Source organism: Streptopelia decaocto (assembly GCF_964273445.1).
Source record: "Streptopelia decaocto genome assembly, chromosome: 1".
Lineage (NCBI taxonomy): Eukaryota > Metazoa > Chordata > Aves > Columbiformes > Columbidae > Streptopelia > Streptopelia decaocto.
The window spans coordinates 72,016,152-72,037,244 of record NC_138663.1 but is presented as its reverse complement, the minus strand read 5'-3'; the positions used below and the strand labels follow the sequence as shown (position 1 = coordinate 72,037,244).

The 21,093-nt window shown below is 44.3% G+C and overlaps 2 protein-coding genes across 4 annotated transcripts; one reads left to right on the top strand and one right to left on the bottom strand.

Moving 5' to 3' along the window:
• Positions 1–62: 62 nt before the first annotated feature.
• Positions 63–10,834, top strand: LOC309446032 (tetratricopeptide repeat protein 38-like). 3 transcript variants are annotated; one of them, XM_082065405.1, is made up of 8 exons: positions 85–164; positions 3,416–3,493; positions 3,945–4,026; positions 4,407–4,578; positions 5,558–5,731; positions 7,672–7,747; positions 9,096–9,215; positions 10,017–10,834. In XM_082065405.1, exons 1-8 carry the CDS (start codon positions 141–143, stop codon positions 10,419–10,421), a joined length of 1,131 nt encoding a protein of 376 aa, XP_081921531.1. In that variant the 5' UTR covers positions 85–140; the 3' UTR covers positions 10,422–10,834. The 3 variants fall into 3 exon arrangements, with proteins under 3 accessions (XP_081921532.1, XP_081921531.1, XP_081921533.1); XM_082065407.1 differs by having other exon boundaries at positions 10,034–10,171; XM_082065406.1 differs by lacking the exon at positions 3,416–3,493 and having other exon boundaries at positions 63–164.
• Positions 10,835–13,004: 2,170 nt separating this feature from the next.
• Positions 13,005–20,915, bottom strand: LOC309451595 (polycystin family receptor for egg jelly-like; the record flags this gene model as incomplete). Its single annotated transcript, XM_082075420.1, has 1 exon — positions 13,005–20,915. The coding sequence occupies one exon, from the start codon at positions 20,913–20,915 to the stop codon at positions 13,005–13,007; it is 7,911 nt and encodes a 2,636-aa protein (XP_081931546.1).
• Between the last annotated feature and the right edge of the window lie 178 nt (positions 20,916–21,093).

Below are 21,093 nucleotides of genomic sequence, written 5' to 3'. Positions count from 1 at the left end.
CCGCTGCCAACGGGTCCAGCCGCCCCGCCCCCTGCTGGCCCCGCCCCCGCCCCTGCTGGCCCCGCCCCGGCTCCTCCTCCTGAGGGGACGGGAGGCGCGGGGCTGTCGGTTGGTGGCAGCGGACGCGGTGCGGGGGGATCATGGTGCCGCTGAGGGACTGCAAGGTGAGGGAGGGAAGGTGTGAGGCGGAGCGGGACGGCGAGGCGCTCCCGCCTGCCAGCCTGGCCCCGCCGCAGCCACCGAGGGCGGGGGCTGCGGCTGCTCTGCCCGCGGCCCCTGATTCTGCCGGGCGGCGGGGGCGCCGGTGTCCTCCCCTCGGGGGTCCCGGGCCTGCTCCAAAGCCGGGCGGGGAGCGGGGCTGTTGGCGGGCGGTGCGTCTGTGGCGGGAGGGAAGCTGAGCTGAGCTGAGCTGAGCTGAGCCGAGCCGGCCAGTCTGACCGCTGGGCATGGAGAGCCAGCCCTGGGCTGGTGAGGCCGTAGCCCCCCCAGTGACCTTACACTGAGGGTGGGTTTCAGGTGGGGTGAGGTTGCTGTTGGGGTCTGAAAACGGGGTGGAGTTGCCGCCGCCTTCCTTGCCAAGCAAACTAATGTCTGTACTTCTCTGGGTGTTGCTCACAGCACAGGCTGGCCCCACATGTGCTCACCTGCCCTTTCTGTGGGCCAGGCCTAAACTCTAAACCAGCTTTAAGTCCAAGGGTTCAAATTCTGTCTGCAGAAGTTAGCTGCTGATAAGTAATTTGTGTGCTTTTTTCTTCCTGATAAAGTTAACTCTGTCACTCATTTTCTTGTTGTTTTTTGTTTCATTAAGCGGAGAGAAGTAAAAAACAAAGTCTTAAAGATCTTCTGAGTGTGTCATAGGTTTATGAGTGCCAGATCTCTGGAGAGCTGCCTCTTGAGTAATAGAGGATGTGCCAAGAGCAAAGAGCAGAGATTCCTCAGAGCCAGCTGGGATTCTAGGAAGAACAAAAGTACAAATAGTTAAGTCACCAGATTCCATGACTAAACTCTCATCTTAAAGCAGGAGAAGGGACAAGGCTTTGGTGTCATCCAGAAGCAGTTAGAAGAGCCAAGGCCATGGTGTTCTCCAAGAGGCATCATAGAGAATAGCTTCTTCTGGAGTTAGAGAGCAAGGTTGTGCGAAGTTAGTGTAACAGAACTCAAAGGCAGCCTCTGTGGGAAGGGGAGGTGATAATTCTTTTGCAGGCTCTCCAGGGTGATTTTTACCTACTTGCATGGGTTTCTTCAGTCACAGTCTGATACCTGAGCACAGACAAGCACCAGGACATGAGTGTCCCAGACAGTCTGGACAGGACCAGTTGTGTATGACCCAGAGGGCAACGGGTGCTGGCTCTTCTGTGTTCCCAGAGACCCTTTGATTCTTGGTTTACAACAACAGAATCGGTTTGGAGCAGATCTTTTGTGTCCCTTAGGAGTCAGCAGCTGTTATGGGGTGGTTCTTCCCTGCAGCCCATTGTCCTGGTGCACTAACGGGAAGAGTAGTGGCATGGGTGATGTGCTGCAGCCTTGCTATCATCCTGATGTTTCCAGGGGCCTTCCTGTGAGGAGTGAATTACATGGGCTGTAGCCTTAGCAGAGTAGAGGCATTTTAGAGTGGATAGAAATAGCATGTACTTCACCTATATCAGCAGTGTCCTTAGAGATGGATGGAGGCCTTTTTTGACTAATCCTAGTTCTGCAGTTTTTTTCTGATGCTTACGCACAGATGTTTTCATTCCTATAAATCTTAGCATTAACAAATCTTCTCAAAATGGGCTGGTGTTTTCTATGTTTGTTGTGCAAAAAGGGCAGTGGCAAAGATTGCTGCTTCAAATGGAGCCTGGTTTTGATGTCTGGTGATAAAAGTGGTTCCTGGCCTATTTTGAAGGTCACCTTGAAAGGCAGCCTGTAAGTAGCAAGCCTAACCTTGCTACCCTCTTGAATTTTCTCTTTACACTGTTTCTGGATATAGTGTAGATTGCAAAGAAAATTTGTAGTTTTATATTCAGGTCTAGCCTTTCAGGCTTGTAATTTGAACACTCAAGTGCTTGAGCTGCTGGAATGTAAGCTTTTAATCCAATCACAGTGGGAAAGATTTAGGATATATTAAAAAAGACGTCTTTGCCAGGTTACTTAAAATTTTTGACAGTTGGGTCATTAGAACCAGGCTATACATTAAAGTGTAAAATGAGATGAGCTGAACTCTTGCAGCGTCTACAAGGATTAATCCTCCATTAGGAGGAGTCTGAAATGGTTTGTCCCAGGTCTTTTTTTTTTTCATGTCTATCCTGTATGTTCTGTGTACTGGAATAAGGTGATACTGAAGTGAGTGGGGCAGCTCCTCAAGTATGCGTGAGCTTAAACAGGAATGTATATGATGTGCTGAATGCAAGTCTGTGCTTGAGAAGCTTACAGTCTTAGAGGCAATTATGGGTGCAGTATACAATGCTGAATGGAAAGTGATTAGTAGAAATAAACCCTGACGTTATTGAAGGTATCTGAATAGGTTGCCATGGGAAGGTCCCCAGCTTGCGAGATGACAGGCTTTGTGGTTCTGTGGCCATCCTGTTTGGGGGAAAAGGCCTGCAAGCAACTAGAGATTACATGCCTGTTTGCTGTAGACACCCACATGAGTAAGTTAAGCATTATGAAACAGGCATTGGATTTTTCATTTTGTTGCCTGAGTTACTTCAGAGAGCAGTCATGGAGACAACCACGAACCAGGGTGCTGTAGCTGCTGGAGTTTAATTCCACTACTGAGTAAGCTGCACATTTTTTTTTTTTCATTCTCCAACAGCTAGGCAGTAGCACATCAGTCAGCATTACATAGCTTGTTAAGAAACTATGGCAGCCTGATTCTGTTTTGCCTTTTAGCTTTATCAAATGCTCTTGTTCTTCCTTTTTCTAAGGCTTGCCTACAAGCCTGCAGTCCAGATTCTTTGTTGGCTTAACTCCAGCAGCTTGGTGGATTTGCTCTGCCAGGCTGTTGGGCGTGCAAGTTACTTAAGGTGTTGATTTCACTTAGTAAAATAAAGCTTTTTTTTCTTTTTTTTTTTTTATATGTCTTTACTTCACATGAGGTGTGTCCGCAGCAGAATCTCGGCAAAAGTTGAGCTGTAATGAATTAAAAATGGGTCTCTCATTACGAGATGTATAAGCCATCAAGATCTTCTATTACACTTTATAATTTTTTGTTTCTTTATTTCCACTGCTAACTCCAACTAATTGAGTCTTCAGATGTAACTACAACTCCAAAGAAAGTTTGTGTGTCTGCTCACATTGTCCTTCCAGTTTTTGGGTTTTTTTTAAAAGAAAAGCATAGTTAATGAAAATATCAGAGCACCGTCAATTTGAAAATCTGTTGGCATAGTCTGGAAAACGTGTGTGTAAAATGAGTGGGTTTGTATTTTTTGTGCAGGCCTGGCAGGATGCTGGACTTGTCCTGTCCACAACTAGCAATGAAGCCTGTAAACTATTTGATGCTGTGCTGACCCAGGTATGTCCATAGAGTGTAAGAAAATGTGATTTGAAGGGACTCATGCATGAAGCAATCTTTGCTGGGGTTGATATTTAAATTTCTTATCAGCTGGGACAGCCTCACAGTCAGGAGTTCAGCCATAAGCAGGCAGCTGAAAGCTCTTGAAGCAGAGGGCTATGCCAGATGCTGCAGCTGTGGGGAAAACCTCAGCCAGCATGCTCATCCTAATTGACACCGAAGAATCAGCCAATTGCCAACCACCACATTGAAAACCACAGTTATTAGTTCTGCTGGTGGCCAAGCTACCTTAAAGAGAACAGTTTTTCTGTTTTCCTACTGCTCTAACCCTATCTGAATGCAAAGTTTATCTTTTAGTCATTTGCCTTGCTTCCTTTTGAACTGTAAAGCCTAGGAGAATGAAAAGAAGCCCAGTATTACCAGGGTTTCCTTGACTCTCTGTCTCTTACAGTATGCAACCTGGACCAATAATGAGAGCCTTGGAGGTATTGAAGGATGTCTCTCAAAGTTAAAAGCTGCAGATCCAAATTTTAGTAAGTGTGACCTTTAATTAGCATGGGAAGTGCTGGATCATACATGGTGTCTTGGTGTTTAACTTAGCTTGTTTAGGCAAGTGGGAAGTGGTGGATTATATAGTTCTCTAACAGTTCTTCAGAGTCTAGAGCAGGCTGGGATGGTTTTGTGTGTTTTGTTTGTTTTGTTGTTGTTTTTTGTTTTGTTTTGTTTTCCAAGTCTTTGTAAGTGTCTATAATGAAAAGCCTACCAAAACCTTAGGCTTACAAGACTTCCCAGACCCCTGTGAGTACAAGTCAGTCTGCTTTCAAACAAACAAACAGCTCCCCCTCTTGTTTATGTAGAGATGAATTACCTGCAGTGCTGTACAGCTCAAGTTGTAATGTGCTATTTTTCATAGCAATGGGACACGTCATTGCTAATGGTTTGGAGCTGATTGGCACTGGAAGTTCAGTGCGGCTCAACAAAGAGCTGGCCAGCGCGATGAGAACAATGATGACGCTTTCAAAATCACAGCCACTGACTGAGCGGGAGAAGCTTCATGTATCAGCGTTGGACATGTTTGCCAGTGGGTAAGTCCACTGTCATCCCATTTGCAGGACTGTGGAGAATTTTAGCCACCACAAGGGGAATAGACGATATTAGTGTTGCCTGACAGGAGGTGACATGTAGCAAAGGATCAGGGTGAGATGTCAGTGGTTTTTCTTGAATTTCTCTCTCCAAACTGTAAGCACCATGACTAGTTAGTGAGCAGCAACGTAGGAGAGGAAATGCTTTCTTGCCACCGCTTCAAATCATTAAGCACTCTGTGTTTTAGACCTGTCATAGATCCATCGGTGGAATATATGGTTTAGAACTAGGAAATTAAATATATAACTACAGTAATGTCCAATATAACACAGACTTGGATCCACAGAGCAAAGCTACAAACAGACTTTTCTTCTGTCTGTTGTCTCCCTGTGTCAAAAACTATTTCCCCTGTAAAACAAGGAGATAGCAGGATGTTGGAAGTGCTATTGGAGGCTTGCTGTTCCATTCATATGATCAATTTATGTGCACTGCAGGAAGTATGGGCTAATGCTTCACTTTCATTATTCGTTTGTCAAATGAACAGGTAAGCATGGATTTACCTCAGGTAATTCTTAGCAAAGGTGAAGAGGAAGCTGCTGATGCCTCCTTACCATGTGTTGAATTCCCACTAGAGGAGAGAGAAGGTGACTTGGTGCATGTGAAGTTAGATTAATTATGGTAGGTCTCTGTAAAAACTCTTCAACCCTGTAGGAAAATCTTTCTGGTTTAAGCTTGTTTGATTTTCCTTGTGTGTTACAGTGACTTGTAACCCAAGGACATTTCTTTCAAAAGATTTCCCAGAAGATGCTCAGTGAAGATAATGCCATTATTACTTTTAAAAAGACTAAGAAATTCCTTCAAAGAAAAAAAAAAGTAATTTGATGTAGAATTTTCTCTTTTCAGAATAGCATGTTTAGAACTAACAGCAGAAGCAGGTGTGTGTGCCTTCTCTCAGCAATCAAAGTAATTTTTTCTTTCTAGACAGCTTCCTAAAGCTTGTGATCTGTGGGAACAGATTCTGCAGAGCCACCCAACTGACCTGCTAGCCCTCAAGTTTTCCCATGACACTTTCTTCTACCTGGGATATCAGACACAGATGCGAGATTCTGTTGCCCGGGTTTATCCTTTCTGGACGCCTGATATTCCTCTAAGCAGGTGGGTCATGCTTCAGTTTGAAAACCAGTCTTTATATGGTGTGCACGTACTTTGCGTTTTTTTAAGTTCAGACACATATGAATTATAACAGGATCTGTTGGAAACAAGACGTGGACAAAATCAAGGGCTTAGAAGTGAATCAAAGTTGACCACAGCTAGAACATCTCTCTCATATCCCAGTTGACACTGTTGTTGAGGTGGTTTTTTTTTTTCTTAAGTGAGCTGGTACTCAGTTAGTAAATTTGCTGTCAATTATAGCATATGGCATGTAACACACAGGATAAAATCATGTCCTCACTGAGGACAGTGGCAAAACTCCTTTGGGCTTTTATGGGTCCAGTTTTTAACTTGAAGCTCACCTTGTGGATGATAGAGGACATCAGTGGAAGGAAGGAAGGAAGGAGTTGTAACTTGGAATACCGAAGTATCGTTCTGAAATAAAACTTTGGGATATAACAGCTGGTGCAGCAAAGACTGACAGAAAGGTAGCATTTTAAAATTTTTTTTTAGTTCAGTCTTGAAAGTTTTGGATTCCCAAAGTGTCTATTGACAAGTTAATAGTTAATAAAAAATAACTTGGGACATTTTTAAAAATTCTTTTTAAGACCTGTTAAATTATTCGAAAGCTTTTAACTTTATGTAAAAATTAACATTAAATTATAAGTCAAGACATACATTTAACATTTAGAGATAGATGAATAGACGATCCACAGGCAACCACAACTTTCTGAACATTCTATGCATGCCGCTGTACACCAATACACTGTACCTCCACATTCAGCACAATCTTGTCTCCTTTTTTCCTTTCACAATCAGTGTGGGAAACACAGACTGGATGTTAACATAATAGTGACGCTAACTGAGCGACCCCACAATCTTGTGGCACAGAGGGCAGTGTCAGGAGTCTCATTTTTCCAGCTGTGTTACCTCAGCTCAGAAAAATCTAACCCCCTTAGTTCTTTTTAACTACAATATGCTGGTTTCCTTTGTTGGGGAAGTAGGACAACTTAGCAGTTTTGATTGCTTTCTTATAAACTTTTCTAGCCACAATGCTACAAAAGTGCAGGTTGTTGTCCACTTAATTGTAAAGCCACAGGAAACACCCATACTCCAAGCATTTATTGAAGTACCCCTTGTCCTCAGACTTATCAGCAGGTAGAGTTACGTGTGAATTGGTACCCTGGCAAAAAAAACAAATCAACTTGTATTAATCTTGATGTATGAAATACATGAGTTGGAACATACCCCACACATTTTAGTAGCTCATTTGCCTTAGGAATGTAAAACCAAACCCCAACAGATATTTTGAAAAGCAGAAATGTGTTCTGTGGTATTTTGCAATCTACACATCTGCAAATACAATAGGAGTTAAATATTTCTTAAAACGACTGCATCAAGTAGTGTGTAAGAACATATAACATCCCTAATTTTCCTTTACATTGGGCCTTTATGGTGTAATGAGGATGCTCCACAGCCAGTTTTAAAGGGGCACTTCACATGAAAGTACTCTCCTGTAGTTTTGTGGGCACTGGATAAAGTGCAGAAGGCTGCACTCGTGTATTGCCTTTGAGACACTCAGGTATATTTGGTGACAGCACTGTCTTGCTTCCAGCCTTCTATTTCTGCATCTTGCAGCTGTTATGCAGATCAGCGGATTGTTCTGTGCAACTCTTAATTCCCGCTTATCCAAAGATGTAAATATCAGTTCTCAAAACCCTGGTGATATGCACCTTTTTTCTGTTTCCCATGCTGGTGTCTCTGGGCCTCTCATTTCCTCTGAGAACTAGCTAGTTGTTCTGTATTCTGCAAGCTTGAACCTTCTTTGTAACTTGCGCTGTAAGGACTGATTTTAGTTAAATGCTCTTTCTTTTATGTTTTTCAGTCCTAGATTAAATCTAGTCTTAAATGGATGATGTGCTGTTTTTTCCCCTTTTGCTTAGCTATGTGAAGGGCATCTACTCTTTTGGACTCATGGAAACAAACTTTTTTGATCGTGCTGAGAAGCTTGCCCATGAGGTAAACTGCCTGCTATAGGTGCTAAAAGGTTTTAGAATTCTTAAACATGGTCACCATCTCTGGGTGGTGGTTTGTGCGAATGCCATGAACTGACTCTCTCCGTCATCCCAGTTGTTGGTAGAAGTAGCAAAGAGATGAAGTTCGGCATGAAAACGCTCACAGAGTTTCATAACAGAGTATTGCTAAGTATTCCTTAGAAAGATTCCCACATCTATGCCATACCATGGCAGTTTCATCTAGACTGTATTCCCTTCACTGGCTTAAGGGCATGCCTTGTCAGATGGTGTCAGAACACCCCTATAGAATCCGTATATTATCCCCCTGCTGTTTCCCCTATGTATAATTCGCTGTTTACTCCTTTTAAAGAATGTTGGATTGGTTTGATGTAATCTGCTCTTGACAATCCATCCTGTTTGGGTTCCTCCTCCCTTTTTTCCCAAATGCTTGTTCCTGGATTATTGAACAATTAGCCAATGTTCCTGGGGATCAATATTAGCTGACCTATTTCCTTTTGATGAAGATAGTAATTATACCTGATTTTCTCCAGTCCTTAGGGTTATCCCTGTCCTCTAGGAGTCTCAGATACATTTAATCTCTCATAGGTGTTTTTCCCCAACTTCTGTTACATCAAGTTGCACCACATCACGGAATATATTGTGCCTGTGGATGCAATTCTTTTATGGCTGATGTTGATGCATGTCTGAAATAAAACGTCATTTGATAATCTTCACCAAAACCTGCATTCTAAAGTGCTTTGCAGGTGTTCATGTCTATGTAGTAGAAGCTGGAAAGTGAAGTCAGCCAATGAACATTTTATTTCTTTTCTGTCCAAATCAAACTTCCTGACTGTGGTTAGTTGGAATGGTACAGGGATGCACTTAACGTGAAGCAAGTAAAAAGTCTCTTGCTGCTTTATCAGCAGTGTTAAGTATTTAGTCTGGAGAAAAGGAGGCTGAGGGGAGACCTTATCGCTGTCTACAACTCCCTGAAAGGGGATTGTAGCATGGAGGTCGGTTGGTCTCTTTTTCCCAAGTAGCAAGTGACAGGGCAATAGGAAATGGCCTCAAGTTGCTCCAGGAGAGGTTTAGATTGGAAAAAATTCTTCCTGGAAAGGGTTGCCAGGCACTGGAACAGGCTGCCCAGGGAAGTGGTGGAGACACCATCCCTGGAGGTGTTTAGAAGGCGTTTAGATGAGGTTCTTAGGGATGTGGTTTAGTGCTAGAGTTAGGTTAGGATATGGTTGGACTTGGTGATCCTGAGGGTCTCTTCCAACTGAAATGATTCTGATTCTGTTGTTATTTGCAAGTTTGTAAGCTTCATCATGTTTTCCCTTTTTTTTCACTCCCAGGCTTTGGCTATAAATCGGACAGATGCGTGGTCTGTTCACACCATAGCTCACATAAATGAAATGAAAGCAGAGGTGAAGAAAGGGTTAGATTTTGTGAAGGAAACGGAAAACAACTGGAAGGTAAACATTCTTGTAGCATCTCTGAAAAAGCTCCTTCTAGGTCATCTTTATCTATTTCAGTCAAGTTCTTGATGCCTATGCATGCAATTCCTTCCTATCTGCAGATATGTTACAAGCAATGCAAAGTTTACGTATTAGAAAAAAAACATGTGCTGTCACTATCCATGCTACTTTTGAAGCAAGTGGCAGGAAAAATTGGCATATGATTAGGGACATGTACTGTGGACCACTTTAAGTCGTCATTACTATGACTGCTGAGATTACAAAAATAGCAAACATGTCGGTAGGCCAGGGTTCACACAGTCTGTCCTCGCATGCTGCCTAACTTTAGCTAGGAATGTTGTAATAAATACAGCTTTTCAGCAAGTGTGTGGTTTGTACATGCACATGTAGTTTCTTTTTCCTGGTGGACCTGACTAGATATTTCGCATCTCTTGAAGACATGGCCACTGTGGACAAGTGAAACATCAGATGTGAAAATTGTGATTTATTGTGTATTTATAAAAGTAAAGTGACCGTTGGTGTTTTCACAAGCTTTTTGCTTACACTGAGCTGAGCCCTGAGAGTCAGCTGAGGAACGTGGCTGAATCTCTTCACAAGGGTCTAAGATGAGGTGTGAAATGTCACAGTCAAATCAAATCATAAAATATTTGTTTGCTTCTGGATGGGGAAGGATTTTTAAAAGTCAGCTGTGAAAAGAAATGATGCTTTTGTCTCTTTTGTAATATACTGAAGTTACTTTATATATCCAACATATTTGAGTATCTCTCAGAGTATTGAACAGGTTAATTTGTCTCTCAGTGTAACTTATGCTCTAGTGACTTGGGCACTCTGGAGGTGGCAACTGAGGATCTGAAACCTTCCATGGTCTGGGCAAAGGGGGAGTTTGGACACTGCTCTCCCACCTCTGCAGCAAGGCCTCCTCTACCCACCATCTCCTACCCCAGGGACGGTTGTGGCCACCATGCTTCCAGAGTGGGATCCCGGCTGGTAAGGAGAAAATTAAAAAAACCCTTTTTCAGACCTCAGACACACAGCCTGCTGAAGAGAGGTTCAATAGTGATTCCTTTTATTTTTATAATAGTATTAACAGCAATTTGGGTTTCCTGTGCAGCCTCTATGCTTGTTATGGTTAGCTATATTTTGCTTTGTAAACTGTATCCAAGATTCTTACCTTATCTTAAAAACTATGCAGGTTGTATATGAGTTTCATATTTTAGAGAACTAAAAGTTAGTACTTATCTTATCTTGAGAGAATAAGATGTGCTGAGAAGGTACATTTGCTATCATCCAAGAATTTATATAATTTTGTGAAGAGTGCGCATGTGCTGTGATGAAAGGTGAAAAGTACAGTAGTGATGAAGACTACTTACTTCATCCTGAAGACCCTCAAAACAACCACCAGAGGACACTGCGCATGCTTAGGGTAGTTCCAAGGTGTTGCAACTGATATTGTGAAATAATTGTGTAACCTAATGAATATGCAGTATACACGTTGTAACTCTAATGAATATGTATGTAACTAAACTGTATAAATGTAGTAGAGTTCAAATCAGTGGTTGAAGCCAGCTTTGGGTGCGAACCCCTGGTTTCCCAGCGCTGAAATAAAGCACCGCATATAACTACGTCCGTGGTTATGTGTCCTTGAATGCTAACATGCTGGGGCCTGGCTCCCAAAAGGGCCTGGTTCCCCAGCCTCTTCCCTCAGGGAGTAGCAAGGCCGCAGCCTGGGTTCAGCAACAGCATAGAATCATTTTGGTTGGAAAAGACCCTCAGGATCATCGAGTCCGACCATAACCTAACTCTTGCACCAAACTATGTTCCTAAGAATCTTGTCTACACACCTTTTAAACAACTTGAAGAATGGTGACTCCACCACTTCCCTGGGCAGCCTGTTCCAGTGCCTGACAACCCTTTCTGGGAAGAATTTTTTCCTAATATCCAATCTAAACCTCCCCTGGAGCAACTTGAGGCCATTTACTCTTGTCTTATCACTTGCTACTTGGGAGAAGAGACCAACACCCTCCACCCTACAGCCTCCTTTCAGGTAGTTTCAGACAGCAATAAGGTCTCCCCTCAGCCTCCTTTTCTCCAGGCTGAACAGCCCCAGTTCCCTCAGCCGCTCCTCATCAGACTTGTGCTCCAGGCCCCTCACCAGTCGCGGAGCCAAGACCGCCGTTTCTCCCCACCCGAACTGCGCGGCACCCACCGGGACCGGCGCCGCCACCCGTGGCCACAGGCGGCGGAGCCACCAAGGCCGCTTCCTGCTTCCCGCGCCGCGCTGAGGCGTCAGGGCCCCGCGCCGCTCCTGCTCAAAGGCCCAGCGCCGCAGGGCGCCGGGGGCAGGTGGCGCTGTGCGCCTGCGCGGGGCCCCGCGCGGCGCCTCCCGCCGAGTGCATCGGCTCCTTGCTGAGGACGGGAGGCACCGCGGCTGCTCCGGGCAGCTGCCGGTTACCTGCCGGTTACCGTCCCCCACGGGCACGTATCGCGGTGCGGGACGGGCAGATCGCGAAACCCCCCAGGAGTCCAAGTAGGAGGAGGGGGTTTCGGGTTTGGAAACGGCAGGTCGTGTCCTGTGCAGCCAAGAGTGACTGAGGGCCGATGGGCGGCACCGGGTCAGCAGCACTAATGCTCCCGACACCTTCATTGCGCCGTGAAATGCATGCAAAATGTAATAAATAAATACTTTATATATACATACATATATACATATATACACATATATATATACACATATATATATACACATATATATATATATGTGTGTATATATATATATATATGTATTCTGTGGTCTGTTTGTATTCAAAGCGAACTGCCTGGAGGATGCCCCCAGCTTTATGAATGACAGACGGGGGTTTCAACCAAGCTGATTAGTCTTCCCAGTTGCCTGGGACAGTCTGCCCTAAAGAGGAGGTCACAGAGTGACCAGGGAGCAGGTACAGTGTTATGGTACAAAAGTCTACCCCACCCTCATCCTCCCCAGCTATAAAATAGGATTTTATAGTCCAGAGTGAAGCGCTTCCAACATGACACTGCAACGAAGTCTTCTGCATACAAATGCAATGCAGTGTTGTGAAGGTTTACTATTAATTACCACGTCACACCCTGATGACTCATCCTGTATTTCTTTTGTTCCTTACACTCTGAGTAGTAGGGATTTATCAGCATTTTGAGATCCCAGGCCATTTTCGCTCTTGGATTAGCCTGTGCTTGGTGAGAGGCAAGAGTCCAGCTCAGACTCCTTGAGCAAGTTCCTTGTACGTCACCTCTGCGGAAAGGGCACCGGTTCCCACATGTGATGGCTCTGGCTGGTGTGGCGTTAGTAACACCATGAGACACAAGGTCATGCTCAGCAAAATAAATGGAGCAAGGAAAGTTTTTTTTTGAAAAGTAACTTTTACTCAGAGTCTGGCTGGGCATCCGTCTGCAGGTGGTGTGTGACTGCCTTTGCGTCACTGGTGGGCTTGGGTTTTCTCCCCCTTCACTTGTTAAACTGTCCTTATCTCACCCCACAAACTTTTTTCTTGCTTTTTCCTTTCAATTATCTCCCCATGCTGCTGGGAGGGGAGTGAACAAGCAGCCAGGTGGAGGCTTACCTGTCAGCCAGGGTCAACCCACCACACCAAGGCAGCCAAGTACCACAGAAATAGATGCAAAATAGTCTGGAGAAAAGCTGAGCACAATCACTAGTTGAATCTTAAAAGTAAATAGTTTATTTATGAACTTTTATTTGAAATGCAAGTATTAAAGAGCAAAGACGCTCTTGAATACAAAATCTTTCTGTGCTTAAATTACAAGATAAACCATTTTTTTTCCATTTATTTCTCTGTTCTTGAGCCCTAAATGTCGCTGATGTTTTCTGCGAGGCTGCCCATAGAGTAGTACACTGTGAAAAAAATCGGGTTCACGGGGCTCGGATGTTTTACAGATCAAAAGATAAAGTATCTTTCTGAGCTTTTGCAATATAAAAGTAACCGCTTGTGCTTCATGAGATGGTTCTTCATATACAGGTTGTTTCATATCTCCATAGGCAGACATAATAAGAGCTTGGAAGAGATTGATGAAGACACAGATCATCACCAACATGAAAGAGGCTAGGAAGAAAGCCCCCAGCAACCTGTTGGATGAAAATGAGGTCTCTTTGAATGCTGAGACACAGTAAGAGACTACAGTCTGAGCTGAGTGAATCATGTTACTGTAATTCCTTTCATGCTGCCCAAACACAAGGTAGCCAAAGGCCATAAATATAAAGAAGAACACTGCCACCACGAGGGCCATTGAGGAGATTCCGGGAAGGGCTGCCAAGATTGATCTTTCTGCCAGGCGCACGTCATAAAAGACCCGAGAATATTTTAGAGTTTTCAAAACTGAAAAAAACGTTAAAAAGCCCATAGCAATCCTTAAAATCTGATCTAAAAGAGAAATTGAATGAAAATGAGCAAAATCATATGGATGAGCTAAGTAAAACCTTACTACATCTGCTCCCGCCTTAAACTTTATGATCTTTAATAAAATAAAGAGCAAGAATGCTGATTTTAAGCCAAAGTTGATTATATTGGAAATGGTTTTAAGATAATGTTTTTTTTCTCGGCCTATCGTGTAAAGCTCATCTGCAACGTAAACAATCAGAAAGGTAAGCAAAATTGCAAACACAAACTTTGGACCTACAGTTAGCTGATGGTAAATGGGGATCGCAAAAGAGTGTACTGACAAACTTGGTTTTATGATCCCAAAATGAGACATTTCAAATATGACTGAGATGGTGCAAAAGAGATCTACATCTGGGTTAAATGTAGTTAGTTCAACAATCACAGCCCATGTCTTTTCATCAAGCCAGTTTCTCTGTTGTAGGGCATCCAGCCTGGTCGTTGAATTAGCTCTTCCTTCTTCAGGAAAAAAGTAAAATGTGTATCCTGTTGGTCCATATGTGTGCAAATGTCCATAGGAATAATACGTCCATACAGTCTTGCTCTGCTGGTAAATGAACCCATCGTAACCGCTGGCATTCTTGGGAAAAGTCTGGTTGGTAACCTTTGTCCAAGTGCCAGCATAGTTACTTTTGTCTGGGACGTCCCTACCATATTTGTGAAGACAGTGGCTTTTACTGATCACGAAGTTATTTACAAAGCTGTGAGGATGGAAACATTTTTTCTTAGTACCTTTAGCCCGCACTTGCCTCATCCTGGGCAAACCAATGATTTTGGACCAGCTCTCGGGAAGAAAGGTTGGCTGAATGTCATTGTGGATCAAAGGCAAGAACGAGTCTTTCACCCACACATAGATCTGTTCTAGCTTATCTACAGTGGAGAGTTGTGGAGAGAATTGGCTACGGATGAATTGGGTGTAGTGGAAACAATTGGTGTTGTCAATGGGATAGGCAAAAACTAATAGCAGTGTTAATAAGACAAGGTGATTGATGAAATCTTTTGTGAAAATAAATGCCTTGATTTTAATTTTTGCCTTTTTCAGCATGTTTGCAATTTCATCAGCTTGTAAAGGCTTATAATGCTTAGAGCCTCTGACTCTATCAAGTTTCAAGTGTGTTTGTCTCATCTCATCAGCACTCATAAGGTGTCTAGCCAACTTAATCTCAAGATACTTTTCCTGAGTTAACCATGTGATGTTTTCACAGGTTTTTGGGCGAATTGTACTCAAAGCTGAGAAAAAACTGATTTTTATAACTGAAATGAAAAACACGTTCTCAATAAAGGAGATTAGAGATGCTAGAAGCCACTCCATTGAAGTCTGATAGCCATAAGACAAACCATATAACACAATGAAAAATGATGACACCCCAGTTACAGCTATAATCAGTGCCCACGAGAGATAGACGCACCACCAACAAAAAACTATCTGCTGAGCCTTGTGAAGGAGCATGCTTAATGGGTTTCTTTCCTTCTGAAAGTTGCCCCCTTCTTCTGTGTAATCACTAACAGTGGAATTTGATGATGGCCTTTTCTGGCGGGCCTTATCCATTGCGGGGGAATTCGCAGTTATCTTCTGCTCCTCTGTTTCAATAACATTTGCATCTCTTTCAGAAACTGTGCAGTTTTGGGGACCTCCCTTGCTTCTTGTCTCCCTGGAACCTGGCGGATTCTTTGAGATGGTGGGACAAGGAAGGTTCTCCAAGGGACTCATATTCCTTGATTGTGCTGAAGTTTCTGAAAGGTACAATTTTTGCAAACGTTCCTTCCAGTTCCTAAGATTCCCAGACAGGAGGGGTGAACCTGCCTTTGGGTCTGTCTGAGCCACAGAACGAGGAGAATTCTTAAATAAGGCAATTATCATCATTTCCACAGGTACGGTAAGCAAAGCACATTGAATTCCTACTGTTATTGATCTCAGATACCTCAAGTGTACTGGAGATTCTTCATCCTTGTCAGCATTAAAGAACATAATGTTAACAAGCAAGTTTAATAATAATATTGCTAAACAAGATGACAACCTTTGGAGCCTGGTGAAAGTGCCACTGAGAACGTAAGCAAAAACCGAGTACCACAGATGGCCCTCTGCTAGGCTGTTGGCAAAATTAATGCAAAAATAGTCGATTCTGGACAGAGGTGTCTTGGGGTTTGTGACAGAAAATGTCCTTTCTATTACGTGATCGCTCTTGTCAAGAGAAAGCCATTTCCTGCACAAAAAGAACCAGGTCTTCCTGGTTGACACATTCTCAACTTTGGCTCTGCTTAAGAACCAGCCTGGGTTTGGGCCCTTGTTATTGTGCCAGACCCTGAGTGAACAAAGGTCTCCCAACTCTTTCTTGGTAGTTAACAGAAAGCAGTCAGTGCTTCCTTGTTGGAAACACAGAAAGTGTGGGTGCCGTAAACGATGGACATCACTTGTACCATTCTTGCCAATGAGCTGAAGAAAGACATCTGCTCTGGTTCCAGCTCCCCAGCGACTGCCTGTGTATAAAGTGACCAAAAAGCCCACTTTATCAAAGGGATCATTGTCTGGCAGGACTATAATCTTGTCTTTACTGTCCCTGTCAGTCCTGTCTTTTCTCATGGCCCAGAGGGACAAAATAATGTAGACCAGAAAAATAAAGAGCACTGTTAAGAGGGTCACTGGGTTTTTAGGTATGTCTGCTATCAGGGTTTTTCCCAGATCTACTGTGTTGGGGGTAACTATTACTTTGGCTGCCAGGAACCTTATGTCATATGTGTCTTCATCTGACTCAGTGCGGACTAGCTGGCTTCTGCCTCTGCGCTTTAGATTGCAGATACACTGTACCCTGTGGAAGTCGGTCAAGGAGCCAAGCCTGCACGTGTCCTCTCTCCACAGACTTCGAAACCCATCCAGAAATAAGCACTGATCACTAAATAGATATATGCTCACCAGTCTCTGGGTTTGATACCTCACGACATAGGGTATCTGCAAGACAATGGAGAAGTTCTGAGTGTCTGTACCGTTTCCTTGAGCTGTGGCAGTCACCAGTGACTCTGGGAGACAGATAATATAGGGAGTCTTAATCTTACAGTCAGCACTATATGTCTCATTTTCGCTTGCAACTGTTGACTTGTTGTGAAAAGCATCAAATGAGGCTATGGGTTGAGCATGAGTGATGTTGGTGCCTGTAAATACTAGCACCTTGAAAGTAACCTTTAATTTTGTCAAGATCTGCATGTACACGGTCCTGGTATTCTTGTTGACTTCGAGAGTAAATCCTCCAGTTGTGTAAGATTGTGTTTTATCAGGTCCCATTGCTAATTGAAAAGTTGAAGATTCCTGGTCTTTCCTAGCAACAGTAATTTCTGCTCTTTCAGGCATGAACGGTAGTAGTTCCCCACTAGCCTTGGTCTCTGCCATTTTGAACCCCAAGACCATTGTTGTGATTTCTGATGTGTAACCTAACCAAGGGAAGGGGTTCTCCTCAAACTCAAAAAGAGCAGTGGACATGACAACATCTTGGGTTGATCTTGAATAATTTCCCTTTTTCAGTAATGGATGAAAGCAATTCCTGCAGGTGTTTCTGGCAAAGGAAGCATTTGCAATGTTCCAGGTTTCTTCTTTTGTCAAAATGATATTCCAGTGTTTTGCTTCTATTAGCGTTTCTGTTTCTCCAGGGACCTTGCCCTGGAAGACTATCTCCGTTAGATTTTCCATGATGGAGATGACTTGTTTAACTCCATTTACATTGACATTCTTGCGATGCAGAAGAGCAGCTTTCAGGATGTTGGACAAGCATCTTGCTATTCCACTGGTCTGAATTTCTGCGTCCTCAGACCAACGGGTCTTATTCCTGTGTGTCTTCAGCACTCCCGTAACTTCTACCAGTTTCTTAATGGCAAGGTCTTGTGATCTAATGTTAATTTCATCAGCTTCTTCTGTGACTTGAGAAAGCGAAGCAACTACTTGGTTGATTTCCATTGCATTGTCAAGTGAAATATTAAGGGCTGCTTTAATCAGGCTTTCCCGAAACTGAACCTTGGAGACCTGGAGAGTTGGTGTGGCTTTAATATAGTTTAAGACTGAGGCTGCCAGATAAGACAAATAACCAATACTAAAATAATCTCCAGTCTGGAGATAAGATGTCATGGGTGCACTTGAGCCACTCACTGAGGCCAGAAGTTCATGAAACACAACAGGTAGCGGTCGACTGTTAATTGGGTTCTCTACGCGGACAGATAAACTCACTTGGGTAAATGCCCCAATGGAATTGTGGACTTGAACGTAAAGTGTCAAGGTGTACTTCTGAGAGGGCACTCCAACTGGGAGAAAAGATGGAGGAGTTTTAGGCTGATAACCAAAGTACAGAATTGTGCCAAATGTATTTTCTTCCACAGAAGTTATTTTGGTAGTTTTGGATACATCGGAAGCTACTATCACTTTATATGTCAGAGGCGAATGGCTGTCAAAAAATCCCCTGCATTGAACAACAAATTTTGTCAGAAAGGCTGTACCTTTGTGTGGGTTGATGATACATCTGCCAGTTCTAGGAGGAGGATTTACCTTAAATGCGTGGCTGTGGACTGAGGTCCTACCATCCCAGGTAGTTATTTTCAACACAAGTATGTAGGATTGAAGTTTAGTCTTTGTAAAAGTCAGAGCATGTATAGACAGGTAAGGCCCAAACCTCCCTGTTGAGGTTCTGGAAGACCAGTCAAAGTTAATTTCTGTAGAGTTTTCTGAAAAAAGGGACCAGTAGTAGGATGGCTGTCTGTCTGTTCTACAGTTTTCACATTTTCCAGACAAGCTAAATCTCTCTGTTGGAATTAGAATGCTACCACAGTTTTCAATGCATGTCACATGCACAGAGAGCGTGGAGCTGGGCTGCACAACTATGGTTTGGTCAGCATAACTCGTCCTTTTATCCTTTTGAATCACTAGACGAAAGTAGTATATGTTATTTCCTGGGAGGGATCGTGGTGCCATTGCTTGAACTGGACCTGAGAATGTTAACCATTTCAAATTTCTCTGGTTCTGATGGCATTTCTTTCCTGGGCTGATTGTCATGGTTTTATAGTCTGACATGTCTTTAGTGCAGTACCAAGTAAACGTGATTCCCTTTAGTTGTTCCTCAGAATCAGGATCATAGGATGCGGAGCCATCAAGAGTCCAACTATCAGAAAAACCCACTGTGCGGAATGTGCCTCCTGCAATATTTGCCACTAGATCATCACTCTCAATCCGAACATAAATTTTATCTGAGCTGTTGAGATATATGTCAGTCTGCAACGGGTTCATCTCAACAGTGAAATGAAAGAGATACAACCCATAGTCTAAAGTATAACTCGGAACATTTATGGCTACCATATTTATACCATGCAGCCCAGAAAGGTTAATTGGGTTTGACCAGTCCGGCATAGTTTCTGTGTCATTAACACGATAGATTCGCCAACGGGGCTTGATCCGTACGGCAATTGCACAGTCCATTAGCAACCTGGCATAGAGATCAAGAGGTGTCCCCCTTTTCTGGTGGAAGACATTGCTGTGAAAAACAGGTCTCTGAATGCGTACTTCATGTAGGAAACAGGATGCTTGCAAGCAAGCCACTGGTGCTTCTATGGTTTTTGCAGCATAGTTGTTGACTCTGACTCTTAAAAGAGCTGGTGTAAGTGCACTTTTGCTACAATCCACTTTTGCCACGAACCCTGTGTATTTCTCTGGATCAAAGGGTAAAGCAGATCGACGGACAAAACGTGTAGCATTTCTTACGTGATCGCTGTATGTGTACGTGCTGTTCTGGAGAAGGTGATCTTTTTGTGTTCCAAAAAGCTGCAGATGGAAGGTCCACTCGCACTGAAGCATTGGGTGTTGTGCAGGGATAAACCACACTAAGTAAGTAAAGCTCTGCAGAAAAGGATGGTTGCTGCTGAAAACGTGGACTTCAAGGTCTCTTTCTGTCAGAGACCTAAACAAAGCCCTGTTCTGATTCATATAGAGGTACATATTGAACTTGTACCACTGGAAGGCCACAAACTCTATGGAGAACAGGTACGAGAGCTCCTTGTCTTGGTAGAACACAGTGCGTGTGTTAGGGCCATCTGTGGAAATAGGGCTTCTGGTTTTTTTGGTTGTGTGAAATGTTCCGTGGTTGTACCTGAAAATGTAAGTGCTCCTGTTGGTCTTCCCTGGGTGAAGGTTGACATGGGTGGGAGTTCCTCTGCCTGGCGTTAGGCTCAAGGTACCATTGAGTAGATATAGCTCTCCCATCGATTCCTCAAACTTCTTTCCATCAACATGAAAATAAATGCTGGCAACCACCATCTCACGTGGGCTCTGAGGTGTGGGAACAGCACAGAAGTTGCTCTGCAGAGTAAAGGAACTGTAGGAATGGAGCCAACCTCCTATAGCCTGTGTGTCCACCAGTCTGTAGGCCAGTGTCCCTGGGGTAAGGGGCTGAAGCTTCCAGGAGAGGCTGAGAGGCTGTTGAGGAACACTAAGGAGCTTGGAGCTGACACTGAGGACATGCAGCAAGTCAGGCTCTACCTTGAGAGACAGTCTGAGGCTTATCTGAGGCATCTGCTCGATGCTGACTGAAGCAATGTGGAGCCCGTGATGCCTGTAGCGCACAGTCAAGCGGTAGTTGTAGTAGGTAGCACAGGTCTGTTGCAGCTCGGCTGTTGGGTAGACAGTAGGTGGTGGCGTGTCTTGGTGCTCACTGCTGGGAAGGAGAAGGGTAGAGGGGCTGCCTCTCTGGCTGCTGAAGCGATACTGCCAGCTGGCACTCCTGAGGCGTGCACACCAACCCAGCTCTACTGGCTGCCACACGTGGATCAGGCGTGCCCCTGGCCAAAGCACAAACAGCCGCATGTCCTGCTCAGACACCTCGATGCTCACGTTGCGGTGAAGGCACTGGGGCACAGTGCACCAAGCAGATGAGCACTGCACTATAAGGAGGCTGGAGGAAACAGGTGGAGGAGCACTCATCTGCAGCGTGACTTGGCCTGACCAGTATGAGGTGTTCTTCACCCAGGCCGAGTTCAGGTACCAGAAGCAGCGTGGTGGGGGTGGTGGCCACCCCTTTTTCCTCACCGCCTCTCGCCTCGCTCCTGGGGTGGGCTGGTAGCGCAGGATCACAGTGCTGTCCCACAGGCACGAGACCCGGTGCTCGTTGTCTTGCCGTTGGGAGACTTGCCCATGAGGGCCCCAGCAGGTGACCAGCAGTGGTGCTGGCTGGAGACGGGGAGAGGAGGTCCAAAAGCCTCGGAGGCAGCAGCCGAGCAGCTGAATGAGAAGAAGGAGCACTTTCATGGTGACATGAGGCAAAGGACAGGAGGGAGCAGAGCCGCTGCAGCACGACCTGGCTGAGGGTGACAGATGGGAGACCCCAACTGCTGCAGAAGGGCTCCAAGGAGACCAGAGCCTGCTGGTGAGAAAGGAATTTGCTTTAGGAACAGCAGATCCTGCGCGGATATATCCGATGCCACGA

Coding starts and splice junctions, on each gene's coding strand:
- LOC309446032 (XM_082065405.1), top strand. CDS start 141: ATGGTGCCGCTGAGGGACTGCAAG. Junction 3,494..3,944: donor TTGATGCTGTGCTGACCCAG/GTATGTCCATAG, acceptor TGTCTCTTACAG/TATGCAACCTGGACCAATAA. Junction 4,027..4,406: donor AGCTGCAGATCCAAATTTTA/GTAAGTGTGACC, acceptor TATTTTTCATAG/CAATGGGACACGTCATTGCT.